The sequence below is a fragment of the Cardiocondyla obscurior genome, linkage group LG07 (assembly GCF_019399895.1).
Source record: "Cardiocondyla obscurior isolate alpha-2009 linkage group LG07, Cobs3.1, whole genome shotgun sequence".
In the NCBI taxonomy this organism is placed as follows: Eukaryota; Metazoa; Arthropoda; class Insecta; order Hymenoptera; family Formicidae; genus Cardiocondyla; species Cardiocondyla obscurior.
This window is the reverse complement of record NC_091870.1, coordinates 2,677,195-2,698,451: the sequence shown is the minus strand read 5'-3', so window position 1 is coordinate 2,698,451 and position 21,257 is coordinate 2,677,195. Positions and strand designations below refer to the sequence as shown.

At 39.9% G+C, this 21,257-nt stretch overlaps 1 protein-coding gene across 6 annotated transcripts in view; it reads left to right on the top strand.

Annotated features, from left to right (window-relative positions):
- Nucleotides 1-21,257, top strand: part of LOC139104290 (neurotrimin) — a 293,896-nt gene that overhangs the window by 48,451 nt on the left and 224,188 nt on the right. For 4 of the 6 annotated variants that reach the window (XM_070659688.1, XM_070659687.1, XM_070659690.1 and 1 more), the window contains one exon: nucleotides 21-147. In XM_070659688.1, the coding sequence (XP_070515789.1) occupies nucleotides 21-147 (127 nt within the window). Of the gene's footprint in view, nucleotides 1-20; nucleotides 148-21,257 lie in introns of those variants that run through there. The other 2 variants (XM_070659693.1, XM_070659692.1) reach the window with 2 other exon arrangements.

Sequence of the window (21,257 nt, the reverse complement as noted above, 5' to 3'; positions counted from 1 at the left end):
ATGCGTCTTTCTCGTTCCAGCTCGTTCTAACGCACGGAAGGCGCGTATTATGTGAGGAGGAAACCGCGACGAGGGAAACGAAGATGTCCGCCGTCAGCGTCGTCACATGGTTGCTCGGCGCCGTCGCTTTGGCTGCGATTAATAATGGTGAGTCTTTTTATCTAAATATCACGGATAAAGGGCAAATTTCCCTACGAAAAGTCTAGCTTATATGTATATATACGTTGTAGGAAGTCATAATTATATTGAACGAAAAATACGCAAGTGGGAATCTGTTATCTCTCACGTATACCTAATATTAACAAATATATATATTTTTTTTAATGAATAACAATTTACGAAAGCAGCCTTTGCTTATAATGATTGAGAGATTGGATTTGCGATTCAGATAATGGTCGTAATTAATTTTATAAAGTTTTGCTTATTTCCGAATGTAATCGAAATCAATCGACAAAACAAGATTGGAACAGATAACGCTTTATCGTTGTGCTTTGACGAGAAATATTTTATTTGAAAGCCAGACAAATTTTTTTTTTTCCTTTTTATTTTTTTTGTTAACGTGGAAAATATCGTGACTATTTAAATAATTATTTGAGAACAATAATCCTCGCGAATAATATTTAAATTATATATGTAACGTATAAAGCATGATTTTTTTTTTATCATTTACCCAATAATATCCTGAATGAGAAGAACAAACGTATTTATGTGCGCCGCGTTTTAAAATATACAAAATGGCCAGTTTTACAACAGTTAAAATTTATCCGTTTGCTTTTGGTTTTTGCGTTCTTTTGTAATTTTTTTTCTTTTTTATTTTTTATTTTTTTTTTTTTTATTGCGAGTTGCACGAAACGTGAAATAACTCAGAGATATGGTTGAAATACACGGTTGAATTATGGCGATAGCACGTTTGATGAATTCGCGTAGCACGTTGTTTGTATTACGACTGTAGTAGTGTCTAAATGAAATATGTATATCTGTGGTATTTTTGAATACGCCACGCTAACTTTTTTAAGAACATTCAATAAACATTGTCGCGAAAAATGTGATACAAATATATGCCGATGAATCGTAAGACTGATATAAAGAGCTAAGCATATTTTCATTCTCGCAACATAACACTTTTACTGCAATGTTAAATATATCAAGTGCAACAACATGTAAAGAATACGACATTAAAGTCTATATAAGTTTAAATTAAATATTTATTTTAATATATAAATTAAATACTAAAAATTTACTCGCGTCGACGTTGGATCTGATAACTTTTACACCTATATGTTTGATCTCATTTTTTTTTATACTTATACTATATCGCAGGATAGTTACTTTAGAAACATATTTTTAGATTAGATATATTTAATGTTTGTTGCGTTTACGTCGCGTGCGTTTCTTTTTGGAAAAACTTATTCATATAGATATTATTCGTGATTTTATCACGAAGGGGTTCCTCTTTTTTTTTTTTTTTTTTTTTTTACTACACGATATTATCGTTTAACAAAGGTAAAAAATTCGTCACAAGTGCATGAAATCCGAAAATTAAATTTGCCAATCCGCGAGAAAGTCCCGGAACGTGTTTCCCCGTCGATTGTTGCGCGAGTACAACAATCGCCTTATTTGTCTGGTCTACATGAGATGATATTTTTGTTTTGCGAAGAAGGAACGGATCTCCTACTTTCCCCTTTTTCTCTCTCTCGACCTTCTGCCTGATCCATCCATGCGAATCACTCGTTTCGAAGGGAAACTCGTGCGGTGGCATACGAAATTCGAAGTTCGTCGAGGTTCGATTGTCGATTGGGTATAGTACAATGATTTCGAATCAACGTGCGTCCACGCTTCTACGCGCGGATACGCACGCCGGTCGTGTGCGTGGCGCCTATTCAAGTATGATTGCTCGCTGATCCGCAACCGTACAACTCTCCCGTTTGAACGAGAGCGAAAATGCGAAAATATAGAGCCTTCACCTGTATCAATGCCCGACCTACTGGGAAAGGTTTCATTACTCGCTTCCAATTTTGGTATTGATTGAAAGTCACGCGATACTATTTTTGATAGAATAATCTTAAAATATTACAAAAAAAAAGAAAAAAAAAAAGAAAAAAAAATGGAAAAATTGTCTGTGACTAATACTTAACATAATATCATAACTTTTTATTTATTTGTGGAGAGAGAATTTTTGCAACAGCTGACATCGCGTATTCTGTATAGTCTGACACTTTCAATCTGGGTTTTTTTTTAATATTTTTTTTTTTTATTGAATCCGAATTTATTCGAAAGTCGTTTCGTACGTTCTTGAGACTTGCACGCTCGTTAGATTCAAATCATCAAAACTTGACGGAGTCATGCTCGCTCGCTCTTTTGCCTATCCGCGTAAATAATGAACGCAGCCGACACAATACTTCTTGTTCCAAGCTGCGGGCAATAAACACCCTTTTCTCGGGCAAATACAATGGCAGCGACACGGAGGGAAAAATTAACGAGACGCGCGCTACCAAACTCGACTCATCTTCGCTACTTTCGTCCCTATGTACGATACTCACCCTCGTGCGCGCCCCTTGCGCGTATTTACGAATACACACGCACAAACACATTGGGTGTCATTTGGAGAATAGTTACACGTACACGGTCGGATGTTCGACAGCTGTAGCGGCAGCTCGGCGACTCGTTACGTGCATGTTCCAATACGTATTTTCGTCGGTAAAACGATATGGGTTCCGATCGGTCGTTACGAGCTATTCCATAAGACAGGTAAGCCCGTGTGCAAGCAGAGACCTGTAATTACGTCACCAATTTACCGAACGTTCGTCGGCGAGGTGACCGTTGGATATGACATTAAAGACGACCGTGTGCGAGAGATTTACGTTAAAGTCGCCGAGCTACTTCCGAGATCGTAAAGCGGATGTATAAATGCGACGGCAAACCGCGCATGTTCAAGCGTAGTACTATATGTATGATTCTATGAGCTCAAGGTATGTCTCGAGTTACGTTACTTACATTTTTTTTCTTTTTTTTTTTTCTTAATTCTTTATTTATTAATACATAGAGTGGTGTCTCTGCAATAGTTATTCACGAATGCCCCAAGGATTTTCGCGCACCGACCCGTTATGACTTGTCGCGCGTTTCCATACTGCGAAATGGTTATTAAAACACGGCGTCATCCAATTAACGAGTAATTACCGTTGCTTATTATTGCTTGATGAGCGTCACACGGTTATATCGCGACAGACGTGTTGTCTAATATTCTATTATCGATGAATATTAATTAATGTTACGCCCGTGTACCACGCGCGGATAATTAAATTGTTATAAATTGTCGTGGACCCGCATGGAGTCTTCAAGCGCGGCAATAATAATGCGCGTTATCGCGAGTCGCGGCTTCTAATTTTTTTTTTTTCTTTTCTCTTTTTTTTCCATCTTTCCACCGAACGTGACGAATCGATCGTACGATATATATCCGAAGATGGCTAACACCGATATCCCGCGCGCTCATTACCGAGTTCTTACGCAAAGTCTGGCAATTAGGGCTGATCTCTTATTGCTGGCGCTAGTTCGGCGCTCTCGTCGCGACAGAGTTCCGCAAACTGGAGAAAGGTTTCGGTCGGAGGATAGGTTGATTTAAGCCCTGCGGCTAGGTGCCGGAAATCTTTGATAAGGCACGGCTACCGCAAACGCTGATTGGTCGCCCGAGGGCCCCCGCGCCGATATGACGTTCAAACAATACTGTTCATGCTAACAATGCCAATCGACCGAGATAAAGATGTATAGATTCAACCGATACCCGTCTATATCTTGTCTCGGGTGACTGCTTGCCTATGACTCGGCTCGCTACGGCGTTCTTATTATAATTTCGAAGGCACCGGTCGCTGAAGGGTGGAAATACCCCGTCGCTGATGGATGGCGTTTCGCGTTTCTCGCGGCAACCCGCTGCACGCGGGCGCGGAAGATGTTAAAATATCGCAGCAAATTTCACGTCTCTTTGGGTACGACAAATGTGGCATAAAATGACGTAACGTAACGTTGCTCGCGTAATTTGATTTTCCTTGTATGTGCGCGGCGTTACGCGAGCACGCAAGCGCTGAAGCGGGTTACGCGCGTGACACACTGCCTTGACTATATGTTTTGCATAATTCTCTTTGATCAGCGCTTCGCGGCGCTTCGGCGTGATTAAATTAATCACTCCTAACCGGCACGCGCGTCTTTGTATCTGTCGCGATTACGGAATACATACTTTACTTCTATCGCCTTGACGAAATTGAGAGCTATAGAACGCTCGCGATATCGAGCGCTTCACGCAGCTCTCGATACGCCGCGCGGTGTGTATACGGAGCGGTTACCGTCGCGTTTAAGGCACAACGTTACATCCGGTAACGTCGCGTAGTGTCGGCACACAAAGACGGCGCGGTGTCTAGGTACCAAGATATACGTCGTTACGCGCGATCGATGTCGTTATATTTTTCTTCGACCGTGTATATACATTGGGCCTTGTTTTCCAGGGTATAATGAACCTCGTTTGTCGTTAAACTTGGTCGTATCTATATAGACTACTCTCGGTTAGCGCCGGGCTATCGGCGACGTTGACGTTGCCGCGCGTTCGAGCATAAAAGTGTTGCCGGTAGTATATAAACTGGCGCCTTCGGTATTGTTCCACGCTTGAGAGAAAGAGGGCGGGGAAGAGAAAGAGATGGCTGGACGGTTATTATAAACGTCGAGCGAAGAAATATCGACATAACTTGGGCGCTGGTACGAAGCGAAGAGCCGCCTTTTACCTTAGTTACTTAACTATGTGTCGCGCCTTTTCCGTCCGCCGGGGTTCTCCGACGTTACCGCGCGCACGCTACCTTTTAGGAAGAATTCATGTCGCCGGGCTTATTCTGACATCAGTAAGCTGTTACTCACTTTTTGTTTCCGCGCAAAAGAGATTTGTCACGCGAAAGGGGATGATGGGATAACAGGAGGAAAATAATTGAATCCGTCATTGTGTGGAGGATACGTGTCACAACAGAAATTTTTTAACGATAAGACAAAGCTCTTGAAATAACTTATTGCTTTATACAAATCGTCACGTAAATTTATCATTCTTTAAACGTACTCGCCGTTATCCTCGAACTCCTCTTATTAAGCTCTTTTAGAAAAAATTATTTTAAATACTAATTATATATATTTAATTTTTTTTTTTATCGTAATTTTTTTAATCTTGAGTAACTCGGCAAAATTATTAAAAGGAACATTTTTATATGCTGAATTAAAATTACAGATCGGTGATGAAATATTTAATATACCAGAAGAAACCGTACGCGCGTTACGCGCTCGCTGTTTTTTGAGAAATCCCTATTATAAACTACAAAAAAAAAAAATTGTGCGACTTACCAATCTGCTTCAGCGGAGTTGAAGAATTCTGCCGGTGACTGTAACATAAAGAGGAAAAAATTAATGTAGACATGCTAGTTATGAATTAAATTTAACAAAAAAAAGGAAAAATTTTTTTTTATTTAATTTAAAGAATTGATATTTACCTATAAGTTGCTCCGCCGATGCAGGATGCCCCCCGGGCCTGCTCCTCCTCTCAGGTGGAACGTGACGAGTCATCCTTCCGCGTAGGACACTCGCGAACGCGCCCGATAATTTACTGTTGCAAAAATTAATTTTTTACTTAACACTTTCGCACGATAGTCTATGGCACTCCCGTTAAAAAAATTTTTATGTAAAAGAATGACGCCGATTACTTAGCGGAACTCCCGCAGCGACCGACGAACCGGCTGCGGTTCGTATTCGTGATAATTTTCGGCGTGCGACACTATTCTCTTTCCACTTTTTTCCACCGGGGATGTCAGGCTGGTGCTCCTTCGATGAAGGTCTTCCTCTGGTTGTATCTGAAACTAAAATTATATAGTATGTATAGATGCTGGTTCAGTAATATAATTATTCTACGTGATACGCGCGAGATGTGTACGTCGCACGCACGACCGACCTTTACTCTCGGTCACACAACGCAGCCACAAAAATACGGTAGCGAAAAGATTTTTGAGACCTCGCATTCCTACACCACGAACGAATATCTTCCGAATCTATCGCGGACTCGTCGATCTAACCCTCTTCCCTCGAGCCCGACTGTACTCGTCCCCGCTACGTTCACGGCAACGAGAGGCGAATTTAATGTACGCGTGTGCACGTGGTTTTAACTTACTTTTTATCGAAAAGATGTAGTCGCCGGTACGCACAGTTAATACGGAAAGATTGTTCACGCCAGATTATGTGTCCCTGGCCCGTCAATTGTGCGTAGAACTTTAATACGTACGGAGCACGTGCTGCGTACGTACGTTTCGCTCGACCGCTGGAGAAGGACAGCGCGAGGGGGGGTAGTGGGAGAACCGAGCTTGCGCGCGGCACGTACGCCGCTCACCCTCACCTCTTCCCCCTGGCTATCTCTCTCTCTCTCACCTCAACGCAATTCAACGCGTTATATGTATATGTATAATATGTATATGTATATGTATATGTATATGTATATGTATAATATGTATAATAATTTTATATGCTGAATATTAATTACAAATTGAACTGATATAAAATTTCAAAACCTTTCTTGTCAATTAACGTTTACTCTCGTCTTTTTTTTTTTTTTTTAATTACGTCTACTTCTTTAAATAGAATCTTGAACAAACGAAGAACATAAGTATATAAATTTAAATAGAGAGATAGGCAGCATAAAAAGAAATAAAGAAAAATGTATATAAACGTTTAAAAGATGTGATATATCACGAGCCATATCGCTGTTTCTGAATTTAATATATTAGGGTGAAAACCCGAAACTCCCTTTTTCCAATGTAAACAGGAGGGCTCCGCGATTCTATCTTTCCTCAAACATGACAAGAGCGAAATCGGAGCCCGAATCTTTTGCAATCTTATAATAATACAATTCTTTGTTACCTGCTCGAGTTTCTTCCTCTCATTTTAGGCCGCTTTGAATTATTTTCGCGTACCGGAAGGCGTGTTGGTGAAAGACAGAGAGATATGGCGGAACAGTAATGATGTACCGATACACGCATCGTCATTTTCTATGCTTCGCGTTGCTTGAATGGAACGGGATTCAATAATGAGAACAAATTGGCGTGCACGAGAAAGGGAGAAAGAGAGAAAGAGAGAGAAAGGAAATACGCGAAGATCGAATTTCGTAAAAAAGCTGCATGTAGAGCGAGACAAATATCCACTTACGCTGTAGCTTGAAATATCAACCGAGTCATGCTATATAGTCGACGGACGATACGCTGATATACTTGACGATGAGTTTATGAAACTTACTTTTAAGTGTCTTTCGGCTGATGATATACGCGCACGAAGATTAAGACCAAAGTTTTCTCTTAAAACTAGGTGAAGTATATAGATACTGTCGTGGACATCATGGACAAATTTTAATAGCGTCGTGTAACAGCTTATAACTTGACGTCAGTTTATAAAAAGCGAGGCTTTAATTCTGTTAGGAGAAAAAAAAAAAAAAGAAAAACGAAACTTTGCACGTCAAGTATTATCGATAGCCGGTTTTATCCTTATTTCGATCATTTACGAGCTACGCTCGAAGAATAAGCTGCAGACGATATAAAAATGGTAGATGCTATAGATATACGGCGGCTCTTTAAAGTTTAGCATTGATACCCAGGTCACGATTTAAGCTTCGTTAGCGTTCTAATAAATCGGGTTGTTGCCGCATCGATTAATCAATGCATATACACGGTACCTCGTTACACTCGCGTCTATTCAAAACGCGATGTTAACAGCGCTCTACAGCGTGTAAACTGAAACGCATGCAGTTACGGCAAAATTTCTGTTCGAAGCCATTAACGTTCGAACGCCGGTGCGAACTGGCGAAAACGAGCTCTCGCAAGTTCAAGGGGGCGCGTCTACAAGGCTAATGTTAAAATGGCCACAGTTTGCCCGAGTCACCCCGTAACTTTGAAAACATATGTCTCCAAAGAACGAGAGCCCATTCTTTCCCTCCGTTTTCGCAGAGTTATTCTTTGATCCACCGAGACTTGGTAAGGAGATCACGGAAAATATTTTAGTATTCGAAGAGCCTGAGATAACAATATACTAAGGTAGTAAAGGAAATTTTCTGAAGAAAGTATAAAAAAAAAAAAAAAAGGAAAAAAAAAGATTATAATACCTACAATTAGGTACTTTATTTCTGCTAAATTTAATATTTCTAGCTTTCCGCCGGCAAACTTGAATAATGATTATAGTCAAATTAAATGGAAATAAATTTTTTTTTTGTTTTTTTGTCAACAATTGTTCATTGAAATCGGTGTATTACTTTATGTAATATTACACTTGATGCTTTTCCCGATCTCTTTTTATGACCAATTCTTGATTATTGTTTTACTCTCATCTTTTCTGGTCAGTACCATCGATATGTAACGTAATTCCAAGTGACCTGGATAGATATTGTTACTGAGAAACGAGCTGGAATTATTTTTCAATCTATCCGATGAGCAATAACATTCGGCTCGCGTAGAATGAATATCTCGATAGAGGGGAGGGAGAAAAATTTCGTATCCACTTGAGAAGCAAAATCTATTACAGCTGGCCGAAGAAAAGAGGCTCGTAATTCTAATTCGATTTTTTACTTAAGTACAATTATACACTGCAATCGATAATGTTTTATAAAGGCGTGTTAAAAAAAAAAGAAAAATAAAAAGAAAAAAAAACACGCGGGCGGACGTTTTCCTTTATTTTAAATACTAAATGCAGTCGCTGCTAGTGTCGTGTAGATGCTTTAGTGTCAATATTATGTCTAAGGTAACGTTTAACTCGCCGTGTTTGCTTTGGAAACAGCGTACGTACGGTTGGAAGAGGATGATGAATTTTTGAGAGGAGAATTTTCTTCAAGATTTTCTGCTAGACACTGGCGGCATTCATTTAATGTCGCGCGAGTTCGTTTCCATCGATCCGTGCAAGTACTTTACCACACTTGACCGAGAACAGCTTTTAACGGCCCATCACCTCGGATGGCTACTCATCGACACGGAAAGTATATTCGGAATACCTTTAATACGTTTTGAAGGAAAATCGATACACCGAATGGGGCGAACCGGGCGAAGGAAAAAGAGAGAGAGAGAGAGGGAGGGAGGTGGACCGCACGACTCACCATCGCCGGCTATCAGTGGTCGTGATCTCCTTTATTGAATTCATGAGGAATTCTATTTATATCGAAGCTACGGCAAAAGAGGCACGGGATAAGGGAAATTAATTGAGCGTCGGGTACCAAGCGATTCCGTCCTACCGTGGCAATAAGTCGAGAAATAGGTGCATATAGACGCAGTATAACGCGCGTGCACACACGCAAAACTAAGTAGTTTACGCCAAGTTAAACGTTAACGCAAAGACGCGAATTTAAAACCATCTCCGTATATCGATCACCGTCGACATCAGATACTTTGCGGGGCTATCGTTGCACATGTCTCGTGCAAACATTGTTATAATATGCGGCGATCTCCGCTACGTTTCGACGACGTAGCGGCGGTGGCCTATAGTTTCCCCGTCATCGATCGCGCGCTCCATTCGATATACGATATGTTATTAACGAACGTGAACGGCGCCCGAGTTGCCGCAGTCGCGAAACTACTTGGGAACCGTGGACGATTCGCGACATCCCGCTATTCCCGCACGGGGCTATTTCCTTAGTTCTCAACAGCTGACTTTACTCGCGGGGGACAGCGTTAGGCTTGAGGGGGAGGAGAATGGGAGGGTGAAATTAAGTGAATTTATCTCTTCTAGCCGCAATAATCAGACGTAGTTAGTTAAAGCTCGTTCACCAGGTGCCGAGAAGTTTGGCGGCGGCGGGCGAGGGGGTAACGGCGGGAGGGGAATACGCGTATGTTGAACATGAGAAGGGAAGAGTGAGGAGAACGAGAAAGTAGAAACGGCGGAGGGATGAAAGCTGCGAGAACCGCAAGCTCCTTCCTCTCGTATTCCTGCAAACGTCTCGGAGCCTCGGGGGCATACACCGAAAGGAGGGGTTGCGCTGGGGGAGGGAAGGGGGAGGGGGCACAGGGCGTCTTAATCTTCCCGGCGAATTTATGACCGAGTTGTTTAAGGGATGTTTAGTTGTGCTTAATCCCGTAACTGCTGCACTCGCGTTTCCTAGTTCGCCCTGTTTCGCGTTTCGAGCCGACCGTGCACTCCTGTTTCTCGTGCACGCTCTCATGTTCCCTCGGCTCACCCCTTTTTGCTCTTTGTTTTTGAAAGGCATATTCAAGCCGGGGCTTGTTCCCCCTTGGCTAGATGAAAATCAAATGCCCCGGTATATTCCGTGTTACCGCACAACGCTCCTTTTCGTGCCCGTCTAACTCGACTTTCCTCTTTTATTCTTTATGTATGCCCATTATTTAGCGGAAATCTCGGCATAAAGTCGACTACACTATTCCCGAGCTCATAAAGCGACAGGTGAAAAGTAAGTTTATAAAAGTAAGCTTGAATTTCACTTGGAATACTATATTGATAGCGAGATATATATATATATGTATATTATATTTTCGATGTACGCCGCAAGAGTAAAACGTTTCGTGCATATGTTTTCGTATTTTACGATTTCTATAGAATTAACTGACCACTAATGTAATAATAATGCTTTCACGTGCATTATACATTGGTCGTATTTTCAGGATAATTATTTTCGATAATAACTTTAATATTTAATAATAACTTTTTTTTTCTTTTTTTAAACAAAATTAATTAATAACTACTAAATTGATTTTCTCTATAAAGTGGCTGAATGTTATTTCAACAAATTGATTTATGAAAAAAAAAAAGGGAAATAAATGCTTTTTTATTGTAAAATATTAAATTCATATACTTTATTTAGGTCACCGGGCCCGTCCTATAAATTTTCTAAAATGTCATTGCTGCGAAATGCAAGTAATTAATCGATCGCCGATATATATTCATGTTCTAATTTTCATTCACGAGAACCGCATCTGCGGTATTGAGTCCCCTGTTAAGTACACGAAGTTAGCGAATTCTCTCGATGACATTTGCGTCGTTCGTTCGCCAATACTGGTTTCGCTGACCACAGTGATCTCCAAAGAGATCGTTTGCCATGAGTTCTCCTGCGTTCGGTATTTGGTGAACTTCTTGGCGAAATTAAGGTCAGGGTGGGGTGAAACTTGTTCAGAACTTAATTAGATAAACTAATCAAAGCGCGGCTATTAGCGGCATGTCACTGTTCTGCTCTTTGTCAAAGCGAGAAGTCATTAAACGAGCACGACTAATAAAGGAATCGTACGGATCGCAGCCATGCACTTGACACGATTAGAAATTTCGCTATAAGTCCCACGTTCTTTTTCTTGCTCTCCCGACTTGTAAATTTGATAATAATTAATTAAAAAAAAAAATTTTTTTTATTTTTATTCGCGAGTTTTATTCGTCTTCAGTCAATCAGATATCCGTATACATATATTAAATAAAAATTCAAGTCGAGTGTTGCGATGGATCTTGTAATACTTCGCAGTCGAATCGCTTACGAGCGATTTAGCTGTGATTTAAAAACATTTACGGGAAACGCATCGATGCCTCTTTTAGTGCTTCATCGTGCAGCGCATGAAAGAGGAATGTGCTTAACTTTTGAAAATGCTGCGCCGTGAATGCACTCGCGCCTCATAGCGAGGGTGAAGGTATCTCGGAATTGCGTCATTATTGTGCGTGCTGCACGTGCACGATTACCGATTTGCATATGACCCGGCGCGAGTTGATATAGCTGTGGCGTGTTGTTCAATGGGATCCCGGGAATCTGAAATCCGGTTCTGTTACGAGAGAGGTCGACCGCGCTCGTATGTCGAGCACGTAGAAATTCGTGCTTTCCTCTTACCTTATCTGCTGTAGCGAGTCTCGAGAGTCCCTGCGAGACGACATCGCGGATCTACAAGGGGGGGAAAGAGCAAGTTTTCCTACCTACCTACCTACATATCTATCTACCCATCCCTCCCCATCTACCTATCTATCCTCTGTTTAGTTTCTTTCCGCTTGAAGCTATCTCGGCACGCCCGACATCCGTCCGATATTTGTATCTTTCCATTAGTTCCGCTTGTCAAAGTGGTGATATTTCTCTAGGTAATTGCCAGACTAAGTTGATTTCAAATAAATGAGATTACCTCTGCGTGTATTATTCTGCTTGATCGAAGTTTAAATTAAAAAAAAGAGAGAGAGAGAAAAAAAGTAACATGTGCTGAAGCGCGTTTCAAAATCGTAGCCTTGCGAAATGCTTTATCTTTAATTTTATGAAAAAGTACGATAAAAAATTCATTTTGAAGATATATGTTGGATATTAATTAATTAATTTTTTTAGTTTGTTTTAAATAATGTAATTTAATTTGACATTGTAACGTATATGAATTTATAAGTTTCTGTAATTTGTCATTACAACGGCACAGTTGTAATTTTATTAATAGGATAGTTTTGAAAAAGATAGTCTTTTTGATCACACGCTCTTAACTGATGTACCATGTTTCAAACCGACTGTTTTCGAAGTGAACTTGATAGCAGGATAGCTTACAAAGCTAATCGATTGTGGATGTTTGTGGCGAGCGTAACGGTGGTGAATTGTTTGAGTTTGACCAATTCGAATTTTATTCCATCTTTGCGTTGTAAAATTCATTCTCTAATTCAGATTTTTCCTTGATAAAGCTTTTGGAAAGAAAAAAAAAAAAAAAAATTGTTCTCTTTTTAAAGCGTCGTAAATCTTATTGTAAAATTGCGGTAACATTGACGAGACAAGATGCATTAATTAGATGCATTAATAACGAAAAAGGAGCAGCAGTTATTATAAAATAGGAAGTTTGCATTTCATAATCCTATCTGATGCGGCGGCTGCTTTGTATGCAAATTGTCGTGTGCTAATAAAGTTAATCCACGGTTCATAAGTTGAGGTCGTAAGATTAGATGACGGGAAATAACTAGTGACGCGCAAAGATGGAGGTAAGCATGAAAAACACGTATGCACTTAATATATAAGTATTTGATCGCGAGTCGCTATTTACAATTTTATCAAGTTGATGCGCGCCTCTCGTTCTGACCTAGTTGTTGAAAATTTACTATTTGCGACCAGCTTGAGGAGTTATGAAGCGTACTTGGCGAGAATCTTTTTGGAGTATCTTAGAGATTCCAATCGTTTCGATTCGAATAAATTGCATTAATATCGGCGCTATTGTAGTTGTCTCTTTTGTCGTACGCGAATTTTTTTAAAGTATTAGAACAAACCTTGCGAAGTTAGAAAAATCATGCGACTCACCGCGGTTGATGCACAGTAGTAAAATTGATTGACGATACATCAGGTGATTAATAGAGAATTAAAAAAAAAAAGAAATTAATTGTAGACGCTGAAAATATTCGTTGAAAATTATTCATTGATTACTTCCGCGCGTTCCTGTCAAGCACTCGCGTTTGCCGGCACGCGATTTATATTATTTTGTCGATTTTAGTTCACACGTAAAGCCAATTTTTTTTTTTCTTTTCTTTTTTCTTTTAGATAGAAGGATCCAGGCGAGCGATTACACTCCTTGTTGCTCGCTCCGCGCGAAACGCGATAATAGAACAGATTATGAAAAAGTTCTCCCGGCCCCTGTTGTTTTTCTTCATCGAAAGTTAGCATCTCATCTTCCGCTCATAACGCCGGTGTATATCCGCACGCTCGTCCGGGATAAAACTTATTTAACTTAAGCGATATGATTCGATACGTCGATTCTTTCGGATACAAGTCAAACAAAGTTTATCCGGAAGTTTCTTGCTGACACATATTCCCGGCGGGAAAATTCCTTTTCTTCATGGAAAGTTGCGGTCATTTGTTTTACTTTGCTTTCACTGCGAGGATCTTGCGAATAAAAAGGTCACCGGAGGATCTAACTTTTTCCGTGATGAAATGTCACGCGTATACATTTTCGCGGGTCGTCGCGTAATGTAACTCGCCAGATAAATACGCTGCCCGAAAGTAATTCTTGCCTCGCCCGGCACACATCGGCCGTTGTTTACCCGCGGTGTACTCGATCGTAATCACAGTTAACTATATTAACTATATTGTACGCTCGCATTATCTCCCACGGGGATTCGATTCTTGTTACTTGCGCCAGATTGCATTTTATCGACTTTGTGACCGAATTAACTTTCACGAATGGTAGTTGCTAAGGGCCGAAGTTGAAAGTGTTCCGAGTTCTTTGTGCGAGGGTAGGACAATATAGTGCGCGGAGCCAGCAGTGATGCAGCTTCGCCGGTTTATTAATAACAGAACAAAATAGAGTTCGCGTAGTACGAACTTTCTCGGTGATGGCGGATAACGACAACGTAACGCTTCTCGTTCGTCGACTCTTGTATCGAGTAACTTACCAGCTCTTACTCAACAAACCTTGTCTTCGCTCCGATAATTGAAGTTTCTTCAATTCAAGAATTTTGAAGTTTAATTCCAGGTTTTAGACCTCGGAAACTGAAAGTGTCCTCTTTTGTTCGCGCTGTAATCATTACGGCGCTGCATTTTATATTTAATGTTTCGTCTTATTGATCTGTTTCGTTTCCTTACTTTTTCGTTTCGTGCCGCTCGAATATCATTTTTCAAATTTTATTTATAAATAAAAATGGATAGATAGAAAAGGTACCAATACATATATGTGGGTGTGGGTGTGTACATCGCGACGCAAACTTTTATCAGTCACAGTAGTAAGTTTTTTCACGTTATTTTGTGGTTTATCCAATTACTAGAGGATTATCGGATAGAAGTATTGAAGTTGCACATCGTGTAAAATTGGCCTTTCGACAAGGATTGGCAAAAGCTTGCCAATTCTTGTCGAAAGCTTGAAGGAAAGGAAAGGATGAAGGGGGAGGCGAGGGAAAAAGAAAAGGGCGAAAGCTGCCTGGAAGACGAATGGGGCTCTCGCAGTCGACATTTTTCGTACTAAAAATTGAAATCGGTTATAATTTCATTGAGTATAATTTTTGATGGCTGGACATTTCATTTATGCTAATTATTATGAATAATTACAGAAATTATTAATGCCCGTCTTCAATTATATCCTGTAGTAATATTACGATCGTATAATTTTTTTTTTTTTCTGTTTAACGTGTGCATTATGAATTATGCGTTGGAGAATAATATATTATAGCTTTCTCTCGGAATAATATTTTTTTCCAACTTTATTTATTGTGCACGCCAGCGGTTGCAAAAATTATATACATATATATCTTTCATAATTTTGACAAGAGATACGTCTAATGCATTAATAACGCGGATTTCACTACGATTCAGCGTCTTCGCTTGATGTTTCACGATATTATTACGATATTATTTATAGATTTGCGTAACGTGTACCGGCGTATAATAAAATTAATTCGATACGCCTGCATTGCGGTCAATATTGCGTATTCGCGTAATTATAACTGAGCCATCACTTTGAGCTGTCTCTTGTTCGACTCGTGAAACATTATCCCATATATTACATCGCTTTAAAGCACCTTCCCTATTACAAACATTATTTGTGTCATGCGTCCTTTCATTTAATAAACGTTTCGCTGGCAAAATGTGACTACCTTGTTCTCTCTCGAAATGCGACGCATTACGTGTACGGAATACCGTCGTCTACACCATTTAGAGTAATTACTCGGCAGTGTTGAGATGTCTCCTGCATTCCTGTGCACCGTGCAGCATTTGTATACGCGTTACGATTAACGGAATGTTTCTATACGCGTGCTTCGAGCCGGCTTCCGGCATCTTACAGGTGAATATTCAGAGAAAGTGCTTTTCTCTCTTTCTCTCTCTCTCTCTTTCTTTTTCTCTCTCTCGAATCCTTTCTGAATTTTTCGCTATTTGTTAGAGAAAAATATACCCGAACGTTTCATTATTAAATTGTCAAATTAAAACTATATCCGCAAGCGATACCAGGGCATTCTCGCAATAAATTTTTGTTTACCGAACTAGGTGATAGATAGCTAGTCAATTTCCAAATTCGTGAAAAAGTATTCGTAAGGATCGGTATACGTAAACATGTCAGGACGAGCAAATATTCGTTTTGAAATTCGTTTCGAAGTCTAGGATGCGGAATACAGCGTACTGCGGGTAACGTGAGCGCAATGATATCGTACTTATGCCCATCATAAATACGTGCTGCAGATGTAACCACTGACCATTAAAATGTTTATGGATCAGGAGGTACGAAGTAACTTTCGAGCTGTACATAGAATACATTTGCACGTATGTATGAGCTTTCTCGGACCTAATATTTGCATTGAGATTTTTTGCCTGTACCGTTTCGTTGCTAAAATATTATTAAGTACAGTACTGATCAACTAAAATAATATGAAACCGTAATCTTATACGATTAGTGACATTTCCGCAGTAGAAGTTGTTTAAAAAATTAGTTTCTTTTTCGTTTTTTTTTTAATTTAATTTAATATTGCAATTTATTGAGCAAGCGTAACTTGTTCGACTCGCTGTAAGAAGCCCGATTGTCAAAAGATGTTAAAAAAAAATTGCTTTTCACGTTGCAATAAACGGCACGAGCCCCGGATGGTTAACTCAATCCACGATTTCTCGCACAGAGCGCGAGTTATGCTCGCATATCGATACGCCAGTGAGGGGAAACGTCTCGCCGAGAAAAGTGTTAGTAATTTGGCGGAGTGCGTGCGGTATCGTGATACTTTATCACTGTAAACGCGCCGAGTTACGACACTTCCTCCCGGCCCGTGCGCGAAGCGAAAACGTTCCGCCGTCTGCGGAACGCGCCCTGAGAAATTTTCGATAAACCGATACCGCCGCACCTGATGCCTACATCGCTTTGGAAAGTCTGACGTCGGCTTCGATACTCTTCCGGCAAAATATATAGCGGCCCCTTAAGCATTGCCCGTATCCACTCTTACTAAATGCGCGTCTATCGCGCTTCTTGAATAGTTCATGTCTGCGCCGGTGCTGTAGCTGTGCCCGCAACACGGCAGGCGGTCCATTAATTTTATAGGAACTGTTATAGACTACAGTCGCATTTACAAAAGAACCAGCGCGCTAGACTTCCTTCGCATCTCTAAAAGCGGGGATAAGCTTTGTTGTGCTGTCGACAACTCCGCCGGCAACTATATAATATGTACACTTACACGCGCTTCGTGCTTCCGCGCTCGCTTCCTTCCGCGATTTTTTACTTTTTTTTTCTTTTTTTTAATTTTCGATAGTATTTATAATTTTTCGCTGCGCGACAACGTCACGAGTCACTTGGCGCAAGCTTGAGCGAGCGGGGTCGAATTTTTTTAAATATTTTTTTTTGTATTGAAATTGCGATGATGGTTACAGGAGTTGCACTATATTGTCTCGCAAGTGACGTTCAATTACGTAATTGCCACTGGCGTGTTCGGAAAAACTTTGTGCGCAACTCGGTCGAGATTTTACGCGATCCGTTCTCACGCAGGATGCATTTTGTCTGTAAAAACGGGATAGAAAGAGACGACATCGTAACAAAAGCTGCAGCATTTCGAGGATTAACAAAGTAATGTATAATGGAAAAAGAAAAAAAAATAGGAAAAAAAAATGAGAAAAATATGTAAAGCTCGCGAGCAGAGTCGGCGACTTCTCCATCGTCTTGATTGCATTATATCACACACGATTTTTGCATAAAGCGTTGCACGCGCATAATCGCCACGAGAGAGCTTTAAAGCTTTGTAGAGATTCAGAAGGCACAAAGGTTACTTTGTTTCGCGACGCTATCGGCATTATTAACGCGACGGAATATTTTCTACAAAGTTAATTTCTCATACATAAAGTGCGGTGGACGGAGTCGTTCAAGCTGCTTTATTCTGTATGTGCCCGCTTACAATTCGCGAATCGACATGGGGAAAACGTGATAACAGTTGCAGCAACGAATTAATGATAATCCCGTCATTCACGTTTCAGAGAATAATTTTTCCGAGGCTGTCGCAAATTGTTCCCGCTTTAGTTTCATTGAGGTGTTAATTAGAACAATTTTAAACGATTTCCGATAAAAGAAATCGCTATTCTCTTAAAAGGATTTTTTTTTCTCTTTTCCTTTTCTTTTTCTAACGGCGACTTAAAGCAGGCCCCGATAATTTCATTTCCGAACTTTCAATAAACTTACATTCTTAGCTCAAGCCTTCGAGTCTCGCGACGCGTTTTAATACTGTCTACCAATTTTTGCCCAATATTACGAAAGTATCGAAGGCATCGTGTCTCGCGCAATTACAGTAGGAACTTAAAGAAGTTTCGAGACGAAGAGAAACGCGACAGCGGATTGACGGTGAAGACTGGGTGAACTGTAGCAGTTAGGGGGAATGCGATTCGTGAATTAAGGACCAGATCTCACCCTCCTCCTTTCCCCCTCTCTGTCACTCTAACAGCACCCCCGAGAAAAGCTTGTCGCCGTAAGGGAGAGATATAAATTGTTTTAACGCCGTTTCTGATGCGATTTGACGAGGAGCATTCCCGTTGGAAGTGCGGCGGCGTGAGATACCGCTATTAAATAAAGGATTTCTGGTCCTCCGTGCTAACCCCTCTCGATTCCACGGCAGACAGATGGCGCGTGCCCATATCCCGTAAAATATGATTTGCATAAAGCCGGTCGCCTAGATCGACGTCGCCCGTGAGAGCTCATCCCCTCGTGAGCCTCGTCTATGTCTCGTAGCGTGTATAATCCCCCGTATCGTAGATACCGGAGATACTGGAAATCTAGCGAGAGCGCGGGAAACCCCCCGGACGCGACAGAAACGGGTGGGCGAAAACCGCTTCTGGAATCGACGTGCGTCGCATTCGACGTATCGATCTTGCCGCGGCTGGACCGCGGTGAGAATGCGTACGTTTGGTATCTATCGAACACCCATACGGGTAGCGCTCCCATTTCTATACATAGTATATATATTTCGATGTTGCGAATAAAAAAAAAGAGAAAAAAAGAAAAAAAATATATATATATCGCGAGCGACTGTGCTACTACTGCCGAGTCTGCGGATCTTGCTGTTTCTTCAGCTTGTAGAGGGAATACTCTTTCCATCGAATTTTCCGTTTCATTTTTATAAGTGATGGTAAGCATTTATCGAGCATTTCATTCACAGCGCAATATACATTACCAACGTAATTAAAAGTATGCAAAAGAAAATATTTTATAATTTGTTTGTGTAATTTCTAAATGGAACACGGTAAAGAAGTCTCGTTTCACCGTAGATCGATTACTTAATTTGGTATGTAGTATGATAATTATAAAATGCGCGTTGTGTCGGTAGCTTAATAACAAGAAATTGACTGCGTCTTTTTTTTTTCGTTTTAGTCGGATAAGATCGGTAGATCGAGTTAAAAAAAAAAAAAAAGAAAGAAAAGGTAAGAAGAAACAAAAAAAAAAAACAAAAAAAAGGAAAGAGCGAAAGGAGGAATGAAACCAATGTTGGGTGGTGGCTGAGGGAGGGTAAAAGGAAAAGGGGGATGAAGTCAACGGGCTGGCGAAAATGTAAATACCCGTTCGGGGAATATCACTCGGCGCCGCGAGAAAATTAACTCGAAAAATTCCTTCTCGGTGGGTAAGCAGAAACAAAGAAGAAGCAATGCCAAGGGTGAGCTGAAAAAAAAAAGGGGAGGTGAGAGGAAGAAAGAGAAGAGAGGTCGACGAGGAAGGAATAGACAGCGGTGATGCTTTCCTTTTTTCTCCACGCAGAGTATTGCGACAGTCTTACATCGCGCCGGAATTCATTTCAATGAATTTGCATTTCAAAAGAGAATAATTCTCTACGGTCTTGTCTCTCATTCTTGTTCGCCCTCTTCTTTTTCTTCCCGTCGAACTTTCTCCCGCTTCACTATCGATGTTTGACTGATCTCCAGATAACCTTTATTCGATTGCTTGTTAATTAACATCGGTAGTTATTACTCGCCTTTTATCCTTTCCGCTCCGCCTTCCTCTCTCGTCGATCGAGTGTCAGCGATATCTTAGAACAGGGTGGAAATAATGGGAAGGTCTTGTTAGGTTTCACTCGGACGATAGTCGGTTTCTTTTCTCCTTAACGGACATGGACTCGCGCCAGAGAAACAAAATTGAGGAGAAAGTTATCGATAAGTTCGCCAGTTGCTCGCGATATTTATGTTTCAAAGTATAGCCTTTCTTTACGCTGAGATACTGCTTGCGAGTAATTACGAGTAATATTTTAATTAAGGAGACGAGTGGAGAGGTTCTCGTTATTATTCATAAATGGTATCGATTTAAATGCTATTTATATTTGCATAAATGTCAATTTAAATCTCGAGAGAATTGTTAAAAAAATAAAGATAGAGATTACGTTACTGACTAGAAAAAAAAAATAAAAAAAAAAGAGAATGTTCTTTTCTGCACACGTAGTTTATTAGAAGTTTTAATTTATTATTCGTACGATTTAAACTGACATGAGCCGTCACATAGTTGGTTGTTAATTAATTTTGAAAAATAAAGAGTTATTTTTGTTACGCGAAATATTTCTTATCTCTATTCCAAAGGTATTATTTTCTATAAAATATATAGATCTAGATACTAAAACTGAGTATTGTATTGAAACGTTGTATTTTTCTAACATTAAAGTAATTCGATACTTGAACGATTTTTTTTTTTTTTTTCGTTATTTTCCGTGATATTGTTTAGATAATTGGCGTCTTATTTCGATACGCATAAGAATACTACTTTTCTTACTAGCTCAGACTATATGTAATACCATTATTTCGAAATATTCTTCAGTATTTTATGATGCTTCTCTTCCACCGAAGTCTGTATAACACAAAAGAAATAATCGTGGGCAAACTATTTGTCAATTTTATATGTATATCAAGAAACATTATCGATCTGTTACCAACATACAACCACAAATCTCGTTATATATAAAAATGTAGCTCAAGCGTGTACTTATGTCGTTCATGAATTACTCAGTATCATAAATCTAGCGGCAAAGAAAAGAAAAAGAAGACAAAAAGAAAAAAAAAAAAAGTATTATTTTCTTAATTTCACGTTAGAAAATATATCAAGAGCATGTTTAACCGTGAAGTGAAATCGCCCAAGCAGAAATAGCTCGGGCCTGTTAATTTATTATAAAAATTGTTTCATATATCGTGAATAAAATTTATTATTTCGATAACGCGTCCTTATGTTGGAATTTTTTTTTTTTAACTCGTACATATTATTATTATACTGATATATGCCACGCGCCACGATATCGCCCAGTCGAAACAAGTATCAGAACTTAACAATTATGAGATCGTATTAAACGTGCAATGTATCGATGGATGT